This window comes from Salvelinus namaycush, chromosome 2, assembly GCF_016432855.1.
Source record: "Salvelinus namaycush isolate Seneca chromosome 2, SaNama_1.0, whole genome shotgun sequence".
NCBI lineage: Eukaryota > Metazoa > Chordata > Actinopteri > Salmoniformes > Salmonidae > Salvelinus > Salvelinus namaycush.
In genome coordinates this window covers 77,870,585-77,883,304 of record NC_052308.1, presented here as the reverse complement: position 1 = coordinate 77,883,304, position 12,720 = coordinate 77,870,585, and the positions used below count along the sequence as shown (strand labels likewise).

General features: G+C 45.1%; 2 protein-coding genes across 3 annotated transcripts in view; both read left to right on the top strand.

Annotated features, from left to right (window-relative positions):
• Positions 1-6,440, top strand: part of LOC120018937 (ethanolamine-phosphate cytidylyltransferase-like) — a 38,651-nt gene extending 32,211 nt beyond the window's left edge. The window contains exons 10-14 of the mRNA XM_038962153.1: positions 701-766; positions 3,015-3,080; positions 3,196-3,284; positions 3,537-5,993; positions 6,264-6,440. Coding sequence (XP_038818081.1) covers positions 701-766; positions 3,015-3,080; positions 3,196-3,284; positions 3,537-3,654 — 339 coding nt within the window. The 3' untranslated portion in view covers positions 3,655-5,993; positions 6,264-6,440. The remainder of the gene's footprint in view (positions 1-700; positions 767-3,014; positions 3,081-3,195; positions 3,285-3,536; positions 5,994-6,263) is intronic.
• Positions 6,441-7,448: 1,008 nt separating this feature from the next.
• LOC120019025 (guanine nucleotide-binding protein G(o) subunit alpha-like) overlaps positions 7,449-12,720 on the top strand; it is a 41,077-nt gene continuing 35,805 nt past the window's right edge. The window contains exons 1-2 of one of the 2 annotated variants that reach the window (XM_038962224.1): positions 7,449-8,306; positions 11,641-11,732. In XM_038962224.1, the coding sequence (XP_038818152.1) occupies positions 8,171-8,306; positions 11,641-11,732 (228 nt within the window). In that variant the 5' untranslated portion in view covers positions 7,449-8,170. The remainder of the gene's footprint in view (positions 8,307-11,640; positions 11,733-12,720) is intronic. The other variant, XM_038962233.1, reaches the window with a different exon arrangement.

Genomic DNA, 12,720 nt, shown 5'->3' with positions numbered 1-12,720 from the left:
CACCAACACACACTAAACATACACCAACACACACTAAACATACACCAACACACTAAACATACACCAACACACACTAAACATACACCAACACACACTAAACATACACACACCAACACAGACACACACCAACACAGACACACACAGCTTCTTTGTAACCCCCTGGGCCCAGTAGTCACAGACAGTGAAAGCTGTCTGCTCTGCCTAGAGAGAAATGTTCTCCTCACACACACACACTGAAGGACGGTAGGCTCTCTCCTCCATTCAGCTCTTATCAGACCAGCTACAGAACAATGATCCTCTGTCCTCCCGGTGTGTGTGTTCACATCAAACCATTTGTTTGTGTATCTTGCATCTTTTAATGTGTGTTGACGTGTCTTGAGAATGTGTTTTATGAAATCGTTATCCGAATCCAAAACGGGACTCGACCACACAAAGGGTATCTATACACACGCGCACCGGATTACGCAATTCCAGAACCATTCAGCGTTAACACAAAGCCTGAAACTGTCTCCCTGTCCTGTGACAGAGCTATTACTCAATGACTTTTGATAGTCAGCCCTCGACCTAAATACAACCATTACACAACCATTACACAACCATTACACCACCATTACACAACCATTACACAACACTCACTAATTTATTTTAGTTTAATTATCTCCTCCTCTCCCTCTTTCTCCCTCTCTCCCTCCCCCTCCAGTATGTATCAGAGGTGGTGATTGGGGCTCCCTACGCTGTGGGTAAAGATCTGCTGGACCACTTCAAGGTGAGACACACACACACACACACACACACACAGAGACAAACACGAAGACACACACACACACACAGAGACAAACACGAAGACACACACATTGAAACAGTGGTATTGTTTGACTGGGAGAAGAGACGTCTTTCCTAACATGCATAGCCTCTCTTAGGGAGAAACATGAACAATGACCTGGTGTGTGTGTGTATAAACTGACCTTTCTCCTGTGTGTATGGGACTGGGGTGCTGTAGTAATGTCAGGCTGTTACTGTATAGCAGACATACTACAGATGTCCCTCGCTCTCGTTCCCCCTCTATCGCTCGCTCTCCCCCTCTCGCTCTCCCCCTCTCGCTCTCCCCCTCTCGCTCTCCCCCTCTCGCTCTCTCCCTCCTCCCCTCGCTCTCCCTCCCTCCTCCCTCCCCCTCTCGCTCTCCCCCTCTCGCTCTCTCCCTCCTCCCCTCGCTCTCCCTCCCTCCTCCCTCCCCCCCTCGCTCTCCCTCCCTCCCTCTCACTCACTCTCCCTCTATCGCTCTCTCTCCCCCTCTATCGCTCTCTCTCCCCCTCTATCGCTCTCTCTCCCCCTCTATCGCTCTCTCTCCCCCCTCTATCGCTCTCTCTCCCCCCTCTATCGCTCTCTCTCCCCCCTCTATCGCTCTCTCTCCCCCCTCTATCGCTCTCTCTCCCCCCTCTATCGCTCTCTCTCCCCCTCTATCGCTCTCTCTCCCCCTCTATCGCTCTCTCTCCCCCTCTATCGCTCTCTCTCCCCCTCTATCGCTCTCTCTCCCCCTCTATCGCTCTCTCTCCCCCTCTATCGCTCTCTCTCCCCCCCTCTCGCTCTCTCTCCCCCTCTATCGCTCTCTCTCCCCCCTCTATCGCTCTCTCTCCCCCCTCTATCGCTCTCTCTCCCCCCTCTATCGCTCTCTCTCCCCCCTCTATCGCTCTCTCTCCCCCCTCTATCGCTCTCTCTCCCCCCTCTATCGCTCTCTCTCTCCCCCTCTATCGCTCTCTCTCTCCCCCTCTATCGCTCTCTCTCTCCCCCTCTATCGCTCTCTCTCTCCCCCTCTATCGCTCTCTCTCTCCCCCTCTATCGCTCTCTCTCTCCCCCTCTATCGCTCTCTCTCTCCCCCTCTATCGCTCTCTCTCTCCCCCTCTATCGCTCTCTCTCTCCCGCTCTATCGCTCTCTCTCTCCCGCTCTCTCTCTCCCGCTCTCTCTCTCCCGCTCTCTCTCTCCCGCTCTCTCTCTCCCGCTCTCTATCTCCCCCCTCTATCTCCCCCCTCTATCGCTCTCTCTCCCCCCTCTATCGCTCTCTCTCCCCCCTCTATCGCTCTCTCTCCCCCCTCTATCGCTCTCTCCCCCCCCTCTATCGCTCTCTCTCCCCCCTCTATCGCTCTCTCTCCCCTTTCTCTATCGCTCTCTCTCCCCTTTCTCTATCGCTCTCTCTCCCCTTTCTCTATCGCTCTCTCTCCCCTTTCTCTATCGCTCTCTCTCCCCTTTCTCTATCGCTCTCTCTCCCCTTTCTCTATCGCTCTCGCTCCCCTTTCTCTATCGCTCTCGCTCCCTCGCTCTCTCTCTCTATCTTTTCCACTGTTTCCCTCCGTCTGTTAGTTAATGGTAACCTTGCAGGTCAGGGTTCAAGGCCCTGGTGAACCAAGACACCATAAGGAGTACCATAGATATCTACTTTCTTATACTACATGTGGGTGATCATATGTTATACCATAGATATTATTGATCTGTTATACCGTAGATATTATTGATCTGTTATACCATAGATATTATTGATCTGTTATACCATAGATATGTATGATTAGGTTATACCGTAGATATTATTGATCTGTTATACCATATATTATTGATCTGTTATACCATAGATATTATTGATCTGTTATACCGTAGATATTATTGATCTGTTATACCATAGATATGTATGATTAGGTTATACCATAGATATTATTGATCTGTTATACCATAGATATGTATGATTAGGTTATACCATAGATATTATTGATCTGTTATACTGTAGATATCTATAGTCTAACCTAATCATACATATGTATGATCAATCATGTAGGTTATACCATAGATATTATTGATCATATTTTAATTGACCATGTCACTTCCTGTTATACCATAGATATTATTGATCATATTTTAATTGACCATGTCACTTCCTGTTATACCATAGATATGTATGATAAATCATGTAGGTTGTATTATTGATCCTATTGACTATACTCATGATCTATGATGTCACTTCTTGTAGGTGGACCTGGTGTGTCATGGGAAGACAGAGGTGTTTCCTGACAGGGACACTGCAGACCCTTATGCTGTGAGTACTGACTGTGTGTGTGTCTGTGTTTGTCTGTTTTGCAGTATTCGTGTGTGATTATCTGTCTTTTTGTGTGATTTGCATGTTATTGTGTGTGTGTGTGTGTGTGTCCCAGGAGGCTAAGAAGAGAGGTATCTTCCGTACAGTAGACAGTGGTAACGGTTTGACCACCGATGACATCGTACAGAGAATCATCAAGAACCGGTAAGGGCCTGTCTCACACAATAGCCTTGAAGTGTCTCTCACCCATCTATCACTGTCTACCTTCGGTCTCCCCTTGTCCCTCATCTTTTTCTCACTCATTTGATTATTTTCCCATCCCTCTCTCCCAACCTCCTCCCCGCCCCTCTCTCCACCTCCTCCACACCTCTCTCCCCCCTTATTTGGTATTATTGTATTGTTACCTTGTACAAAATGCACTATACAAATGAAGTTGGTTTGATTCTCTCTCTCCAGGCTGCAGTTTGAGGCAAGGAACCAGAAGAAGGAGGCCAAGGAGATTGCGGTGTTTGAGGCGATGAAACGCCAGGCAGAGGGAGAGCAGGCCGGGGACACGGCCCAGGCAGCACAGTAACCAGATCAAACTAGTTCAAACCAGACCCAGCTGTCACAAAACTGATCCTAACCCAGCATTTCCCAAACTAGAGAAACTCTGAAATAACTTTTTTTAAAATTGCGTTTGGTTCATAGAACTGGGGTTATGTCAGTAACCTCCGGTAGCTGCTAGATGCCGTTGTAATAATGAGAGCGGTTTTGGTTTTCTTTCTTCCTATCTTTTGAACGGTTTAATCTACGGTTTCCCTTTACAATGCCCAGAAGCCTCAGAACAGAGTGGACAAGACCAGGCACTAAAATCAGACTGGAGGAAAAATAACAATCAATGGTTTTATTTTCCACTCAGAAGATCAAACTAAATGATTGCCTGATGATCTTCTCTACTTCCCAATACCTTTCTGATGCATTTGTCACTTCAAACAATCCTTCATATTGAAACACCGTCAAATGTACTGTCAACTGATTTGTGATAGACGGTCATAGTCCCAGTTTAAGAACCAAACATTGGCTGTTGATTTCATCACCTTTTTTTAAAATAACAAAATGGGGTCGCAGAACAAACAAGTTTGGGAACCTCTGTCCTAACCAGTTCAAAATGGTTCAAACACGACCCAAACAGGGTCCGACTGAACCGAGCCAGCCCAAACCAGTCTAGTCCTACTACTTGTACTGTATACACATCCTTTAGAGAAGCATTGCCTGCTAACCTGTCCTAGACCGGCTTTACCCCCCCAGTCCACAACGGGCCAAACTCATTCCACCGACTGCCGAGTGTCTGCGGGTTTTCACTCCCTTGTACTTGATGAATTAAGGTCACTAGTTAGTAAGGAACTCTCCTCACCTGGTTGTCTAGATCTTAACTGAAAGGACAAACCAGCAGACACTAGGCCCTCCATGGAATGAGTTTCCACCTGACCCAAACCGGATCAGACCAGATCAAACTGCAGAACCAGACTCAAACCAAGACACCTCCTCACCTTCACCAGCTAAGGAGAACACAAAAATAACCCTCTCCCCCTGTCAGTGGAGGCTGCTGAGGGGAGGATGGCCCATAATAATGTCTGGAATAGCTGTAATGGAGTGTGTTAAATCTTATCACACTTTCAGGCAGAAAGAAAGATGGAGAAAATAATCCAAAGTTTGACTGTGATGAAAAAGAGAACATTGTGAAGAAGAGAGAAAAGTCTATGTAGTTGTGTGTGTACTGTATATTTAGTAGTGCCTTCTAGTCTGATCTATCAAATGGCACACTATTCCCTATGGACCCTGGTCAAACGGCCGCTGACCCCGGCCCTCCGGTTACGGCCGCTGACCCCGGCCCTGCGGTTACGGCCGCTGACCCCAGCACACATACATGCCAGAGTTGACATACCTGCTCAGCCTGAAGTGTCCCCACTTGCGCCGTCGAATAACTGTCTGCTCTGTGGCGTGACCGGTACGACTCTTCACGTGGGTGGCTTGTGGCGTGACCGGTACGACTCTTCAGGTGGGTGGGTGGTCATGTGTGGCTCTGTGGCGTGACCGGTACGACTCTTCACGTGAGTTGTCACGTGTGTTTGAGGCAGACGTCTTGGGTTCGCGCCTCGCTAGGAGCCGACAGGCGGAAGGTGGTGCTCTTTAAGCAAGCAGCATGACCTCCTTCACATGGCTATGGGTTGGAATCCGGCCCACTATCTCATCAATAAACAGTGGACTATATAGGGAATAGGATGCCATTTCATACCCCTCTGTCTTGTATGGAACAGGATGATTCAGGACTCTGTCATGTTTTCTTTTCTTCTTTCTAATGTGTTTATGTGGATAATTCATTTAGAACATTTTTTAGAGAGGTATGGACAATGAATGGGGGAGTCAAGTGTGTGTATGCGTGAGAGACTGTTTTAAAGGGAGTGTGTGCGAATGAAAAATGAATAACAAAACAAATGGGCATGTATATTGTATGGCTCTACCCCTCTAAAGTTGCTCTGTAAATCTGTCAATTAATTGTCCGGTAATGACAAGAAAATACAAAATACTGTTCCCATTATTTTCTGAGGTTGAGCATCTTTGTAGTTGTTCAATAGTCCATAATATCTGACATGAAGTGGAAACCTGAAAAGGTTAACATTATTTACCTACTAAGCTGAAAAAATTGTCTGATAGTAAAATAGTGTAAACACACATTTGCTTACCACTAATGTCTGTAATGATAGTTTCAGAAGAGTACTTTTCCCTATAATGGTCGTCACCCATCTTATTCACCCATCCTACTCACCCATCTTACAAACGTATATATTTCCACACTGAGGTTGAAATGACACTGAAATTATGATAATGTCCTTTTTAGTGAAAAAGTGCTGGAAATTTCAGCCTGTTCAGGTGGGATGGAGTTTTCAGCCTGTTCAGGTGGGATGGAGTTTTCAGCCTGTTCAGGTGGGATGGAGTTTTCAGCCTGTTCAGGTGGGATGGAGTCTTCAGCCTGTTCAGGTGGGATGGAGTCTTCAGCCTGTTCAGGTGGGATGGAGTCTTCAGCCTGTTCAGGTGGGATGGAGTTTTCAGCCTGTTCAGGTGGGATGGAGTTTTCAGCCTGTTCAGGTGGGATGGAGTTTTCAGCCTGTTCAGGTGGGATGGAGTTTTCAGCCTGTTCAGGTGGGATGGAGTTTTTGGCCGACAGCAAATCAAATATTATTAGTCATTTATTTTTTCCCCGAATACAACAGGTGCAGATCTTACAGTGAAATGCTTACAAGCCCTTAACCAACAATGCAGTTTATGAAAAATAAGTCTTAAAGTAGTTAGTCAAATAAACTGGAAGGGGAAGCATGACATCACAATCTGATCTAATTATTCTGATCAATGACCAGTCATCTTTTATTTGCATATGTATCCTCCTCTGAGGCGGTAGGCTCTAGAACAGAGCTCTCCAAACTTGTTCCTGGAAACCTACCCTCCTGCAGGTTTTAGCTCCAACACCAGTTGTAACCAACATGATTTAGCGACTCAACCAGCTAATTATTAGATTCAGGTTCGCTAGATTAGGGTTGGAGCAAAAACCTACAGGACTGTAGCTCTCCAGGAACAGGGTTGGAGAGCCCTGCTCTAGAGTTTAGAAATAAAGACATTGTTGCGATGCATAAAGAATGTCATCGGGTGACCCACCTGGACCCCTGCCGCCATCCAGTTAGAGAACCACTGGACTTGAAGATCCTATCCGCCAACCAGGGCTGTGTATGTAAATATATTTGAATATATATCAACCCCCTCATGACCAGAGAGCATTCCGATGGCAAAAGGAGGCTCGGGAAATACATTATTAAGAGATATTGGATTTTCATAAAAAATAAAGGGATTTATTGGCCATACAAGTGATGATTTTAAAATAAACTTTAAACGACTGCATGGGGGCTTTAAACTAAACTATTTACAGAGAGTTTTTGAAAAAGAAAGCGGTCTGTGTCTTTTCACGAAAGCGCTGACGGGGTCAACTACATGTCTACATCCACTCAAATCAAATCACACCACCCCATACCCAACTGATTAACAACCGTTTAGGTCAGCATGTCGCGCGGAAAACCGGTAAACTAGACCGGTGGTTGTGGCTGTGTGTGGTCACAGATTACGCTGAGCTGTCGAAATGAGGACACGGCTCGAGTCTCTTGAATGAAAAAACGGTAAAACGTTCGCCTCATTAGGAACACAAAGGGAAACTAATCCTTGACCCATGCGTTTGGCAGGATTTGAGGCGTTGGTGAGCGTGAAAGCACTGACATTCAAAACAGTGATTATTATGTTTGTTAGTTTCATAGTAACGCACCTTGTGGATACAGTGGAAATGGCAGCACTCACTCAGGCGTCAATTTCTCCTCCCGAAACGTCACTTCCACGGGATATCTGAAACTTTTCCAATGCTGCAATACCGTGGGAGTCTATGAGACCAGGCTGCGTGGGAGGGATCTCCCGTCCTAAATCAACTAGGTGGGGAAACTTTTCGGGGGTTAGGATTCTGTAGGCTACTATAGCGGCGCTCACAGTCTCATTGGCCATTTGAAGGTAGTCTATTTTTTGAAAATGTTGTTTGTCTCGAGTCTAACACGACAAGGAAGTATTCACAATAGCCTTGCTGATTTGGTGGTTGGTTGGGTAACGAGCCACTTTTTGGGCTAGTGAGTAGGTAAACGTTTTCACCTTTTTCGATTGTGTATATTGCGAGCGATTCCGCATCATGTAACAACGGATGGACATGCGCTTCCTATGCGAACCGATTGAATAACTTCTAACCTATTCAATTACTTTTTTCTTCGTTTATATTACTTTTGTCATAAAAAGGAATAGGACAGAACATTTGGCCATATTGTTGCAGACATTTGGCATAGAAAACCACCCCAAAATGTGACACATCAAGAGGAAAAAGCGATCATCAAAACCCAATTGGATAAACATGTTCGAGTCAACTATCACCGTCAACCCACGATGACTGATCCCTAAAGTGGATCCCCCTTCCCCGGTATTATTCTAGCTCGTGCGTGTCCGGTGAACGAGGAGATGAGCAAGGCGAGATGGGACAGTGTCTCAGTTCAGAACAAGACCTAACGGAGGAGGGGAAGAAGGCGAAGCTTCAGAGCGCGAAGATAGACAGGGACCTGTATGAATACGCCAAGAGGGAGATGAACGTGGTCAAGATACTAATGCTCGGTAAGTCTCTCTTTCTCTCAATTACATTCAATTCAAAAGGCTTTATTGACATGGGAACATATGTTTACATTGCCAAAGCAAGTGAAATAGATAAACGAAAACGAACAGTAAACATTAGTCGAAAGTTTCAATGGAATAGACACATTTCAAATGTCACTACTCTCTCTCTGTGGTGGTAGTAATAATAGATAGTGGACAATATTTCCCCTTCGGCAGAATAGTATTTTGATGTTGTGTGTTGTGCAGCCGAGTGTTCTCTGGTCACTAGGCTGCACAACACCGTTGCAAGTTTCGCCTATGTTCATATATTAACTGAAAAGCCCCACACACTTCTAGCTCAAACGAGGATGTTGGAACAACAGCAAAGAGCTAAACAGACCCATACTAGATCAAATGATTGGTTTAACAGAAACACAGTGAGGAGTTTAAAGGGTGCAGGGCAGGCGTTTCCACACAATGGTCTAACATTCTTCCTGGTCAGTCACAGGGACTGAATCACAGTGCAGATAGAGGCCAATGTGGTTTGTGTTGAGATTAACCAGAACAAGATAAATACGCTGGACCCGGTTGCATAAAACATCTTAAGTAGCTTTTCCCCTTTTCCATGAATTTGTTTTGCACAAAACATTTTAAGGCAAATTTCCCCCTTAAAGTAAGTGAAGTTAGTTTCCCTTGAGGTCCCTTAAGTGCTTCATTCAGTATGGATATCAATGTAAACAGCACTCAGTATGGATATCAATGTAAACAGCACTCAGTATGGATGTCAATGTAAACAGCACTCAGTATGGATGTCAATGTAAACAGCACTCAGTATGGATGTCAATGTAAACAGCACTCAGTATGGATATCAATGTAAACAGCATTCAGTATGGATATCAATGTAAACAGCATTCAGTATGGATATCAATGTAAACAGCATTCAGTATGGATATCAATGTAAACAGCACTCAGTATGGATATCAATGTAAACAGCACTTGTGGAAGTGAATGTTGCTTTCCTCTGCCCTGGTTTCAAACTAAAAACTTCCACCAGCTAGCTAGGTAGCTGAACAAGGGAAGGTGCACAATCCATGGCTACACAGCTAGCTGGCTACATACTCTGTACCACAGGAGGTTGGTGGCACATTCATCCGGGAGGACGTGCTTGTGGTAATGGCTGAAGCGGAATGAGTGGAATGCTATCAAACATGTGGTGTTATATGCATACTACCGTGCTCCACACTCATGCTCTGAGTGCATTCTCCAAGGATGTTCTCTTGAGTACGTTCCTGTGGGGACGAGTGTGTGGAGAAATCATTAAACATAACATTTAAGCATTACTCGCACTCCCCCTACTGTGTTATCTCACACTGCATCACAAAGCAAATGTTTTACTTCATAATTATCAGCTAGATATGTGAGCCATAGTAATCTAGCTAGCTAAACAGTCAAAATTGGCCTAAAACTAATGTTATGCAAGGTAGATGTAAATGTTTAATGGGCAGCTAGCTAGCTAACATTTATTCGTGGCTAGCTATTGACTTGACTATGGACTTACCCATTCACTGACCATTCTTCCAGCCATGACAATGATAATAGAGACCAAACAAGATATACACAAAGCAAACTTTTTACTTCATAACTATAAGCTAGCTATATGTGACTTGTAATAATGTAGCTAACCAGATAGTTTAACAGGCAAAAATGACCAACAACTAATGTCATGCAAAGTACAGTCGTGGCCAAAAGTTTTGAGAATGACACAAATATAAATTTTCACAAAGTTTGCTGCTTCAGTGTCTTTAGATATTTTTGTCAGATGTTACTATGGAATACTGAAATATAATTACAAGCATTTCATAAGTGTCAATCCGCCCTGGCATGCTGACAATTAACTTCTGGGCCACATCCTGACTGATTGCAGCCCATTCTTGCATAATCAATGCTTGGAGTTTGTCAGAATTTGTGTGTTTTTGTTTGTCCATCTGCCTCTTGAGGATTGACCACAAGTTCTCAATGGGATTAAGGTCTGGGGAGTTTCCTGGCCATGGACTCAAAATATCGATGTTTTGTTCCCCAAGCCACTTAGTTATCACACACACACACACACACACACAGAGCCCCACAGGTAATCTAACAGCCATGGCTTTGCCTTATGGCAAGGTGCTCCATCATGCTGGAAAAAGCATTGTTCGTCACCAAACTGTTCCTGGATGGTTGGGAGAAGTTGCTCTCGGAGGATGTGTTGGTACCATTCTTTATTCATGGCTGTGTTCTTAGGCAAAATTGTGAGTCAGCCCACTCCCTTGGCTGAGAAGCAACCCCACACATGAATGGTCTCAGGATGCTTTACTGTTGGCATGACACAGGACTGATGGTAGCGCTCACCTTGTCTTCTCCGGACAAGCTTTTTTCCGGATGCCCCAAACAATCGGAAAGGGGATTCATCAGAGAAAATGACTTTACCCCAGTCCTCAGCAGTCCAATCCCTGTACCTTTTGCAGAATATCAGTCTGTCCCTGATGTTTTTCCTGGAGAGAAGTGGCTTCTTTGCTGCCCTTCTTGACACCAGGCCATCCTCCAAAAGTCTTCGCCTCACTGTACGTGCAGATGCACTCACACCTGCCTGCTGCCATTCCTGAGCAAGCTCTGTACTGGTGGTGCCCCAATCCCGCAGCTGAATCAACTTTAGGAGACGGTCCTGGCGCTTGCTGGACTTTCTTGGGCGCCCTGAAGCCTTCTTTACCACAATTGAACCGCTCTCCTTGAAGTTCTTGATGATCCGATAAATGGTTGATTTCGATGTCTTTTTTAATAATTTTTTAAAACCTTTATTTAACTAAGACTTGTCAGTGAATCATGGCATTTCCATGGTAACCAGAGACTCTTTCTGTTGTACATGTCTTCAAACTACCGTAAAACCCTTAAATGATGCCCTCACCTAAGGAAATGTCTGAGGGGCTCTATGCAACACCCTTAAACAATTCTCTTAGGTAAATGATTCCTTAATAAGGGAAACACTTGATGTTTTTTGCCGTCTTGTCAACTCTCCTATCTATGGTCATTGTCCAATCACAGCACAAACTGATCTGGGACCCAGGCTACAAGATAAAGCCATTGTCCTTGAACTTTGTTGTAATACAATGTAATACTCTAAAGTCAATTCAAAGGGGTTTATTGGCATGTGAAACATGTTTACATTGCCAAAGCAAGTGAAATAAACAAAAGTGACAAGACACAAAACAACATGAACAAAAAACAATTTGAATTTAACAGTAAATATTACACTCAAGGTTTCAAAAAGAAAGACATTTCTAGTGTTATTTTGTCATGTCTCTCCCTCCATCTGATTCAGGAGCAGCAGAGAGTGGGAAGAGTACACTGGTCAAACAGATGAAGATCATCCACAGCCATGGCTTTACCAGGCAAGAGCTGACCAGCTTCAAGGTGTGTACTCACACACACACACACACACACACACACACACACACACACACACAGAGCCCCACAGGTAATCTAACAGCCATGGCTTTACCAGGCAAGAGCTGACCAGCTTCAAGGTGTGTACTCACACACACACACACACACACAGAGCCCCACAGGTAATCTAACAGCCATGGCTTTACCAGGCAAGAGCTGACCAGCTTCAAGGTGTGTACTCACACACACACACACACACACACACACACACACACACACACACACACACACACACACACACACACACACACAGAGCCCCACAGGTCATCTAAATACAGTAGAAGCCTGATCAAATTGCTTGACAGTCATTGTATGGACGTCTCAGTTGTCCTATCTACACAGACCAGGTGCTGGTTGCTACTCACTATAATGGAACTGGCCAAGTGAGATAGATAGATGATCATATCACTCATCTGATAAGAAGTGGAATAAGTGAGAGGGGGGGGTCAGAGAGAGAGGGGGGGGGGTGAGGGGGAGAAAAGCTGAGTGAGGGCATAGCGCTAAAAGAGGAAGCGATGGAGACTGAGAGAAACTGAGAGGAGGGGGTTAAGTGATATGGGTTGTAGAGGGGTGAAATGAAGAGATAGGAGACATGATGTGTGTGTTTAAGGGGTAAACCCATACAGGAATGCAGTGGTTTGATTCTGTCCATTCTTCTCAGGAGAATAGGGAATAGGCTGCTATTTGGGAGGCATCCTATATGTGGGGCCTGTCGTCTTCTGGGGACACACCTCTGCATAAACTCTTCCTGTGTGTTTGTCCTACGGTCTGGGGTTAACTAGAGGAATGTGGACAATACTGAGACACACTCCCTCACTGACTGGGTGAACCACCTACTCTCTCTCTCTCCCCCTCTAGTCCCACCAACTTTCCCTTTCTTCCATCCTTCTTTATTCTCTTTCTCACTTAGAGTTTTACTCCTTTCTTCATTGCCCCCTCTCTCACTCCTTCCCTC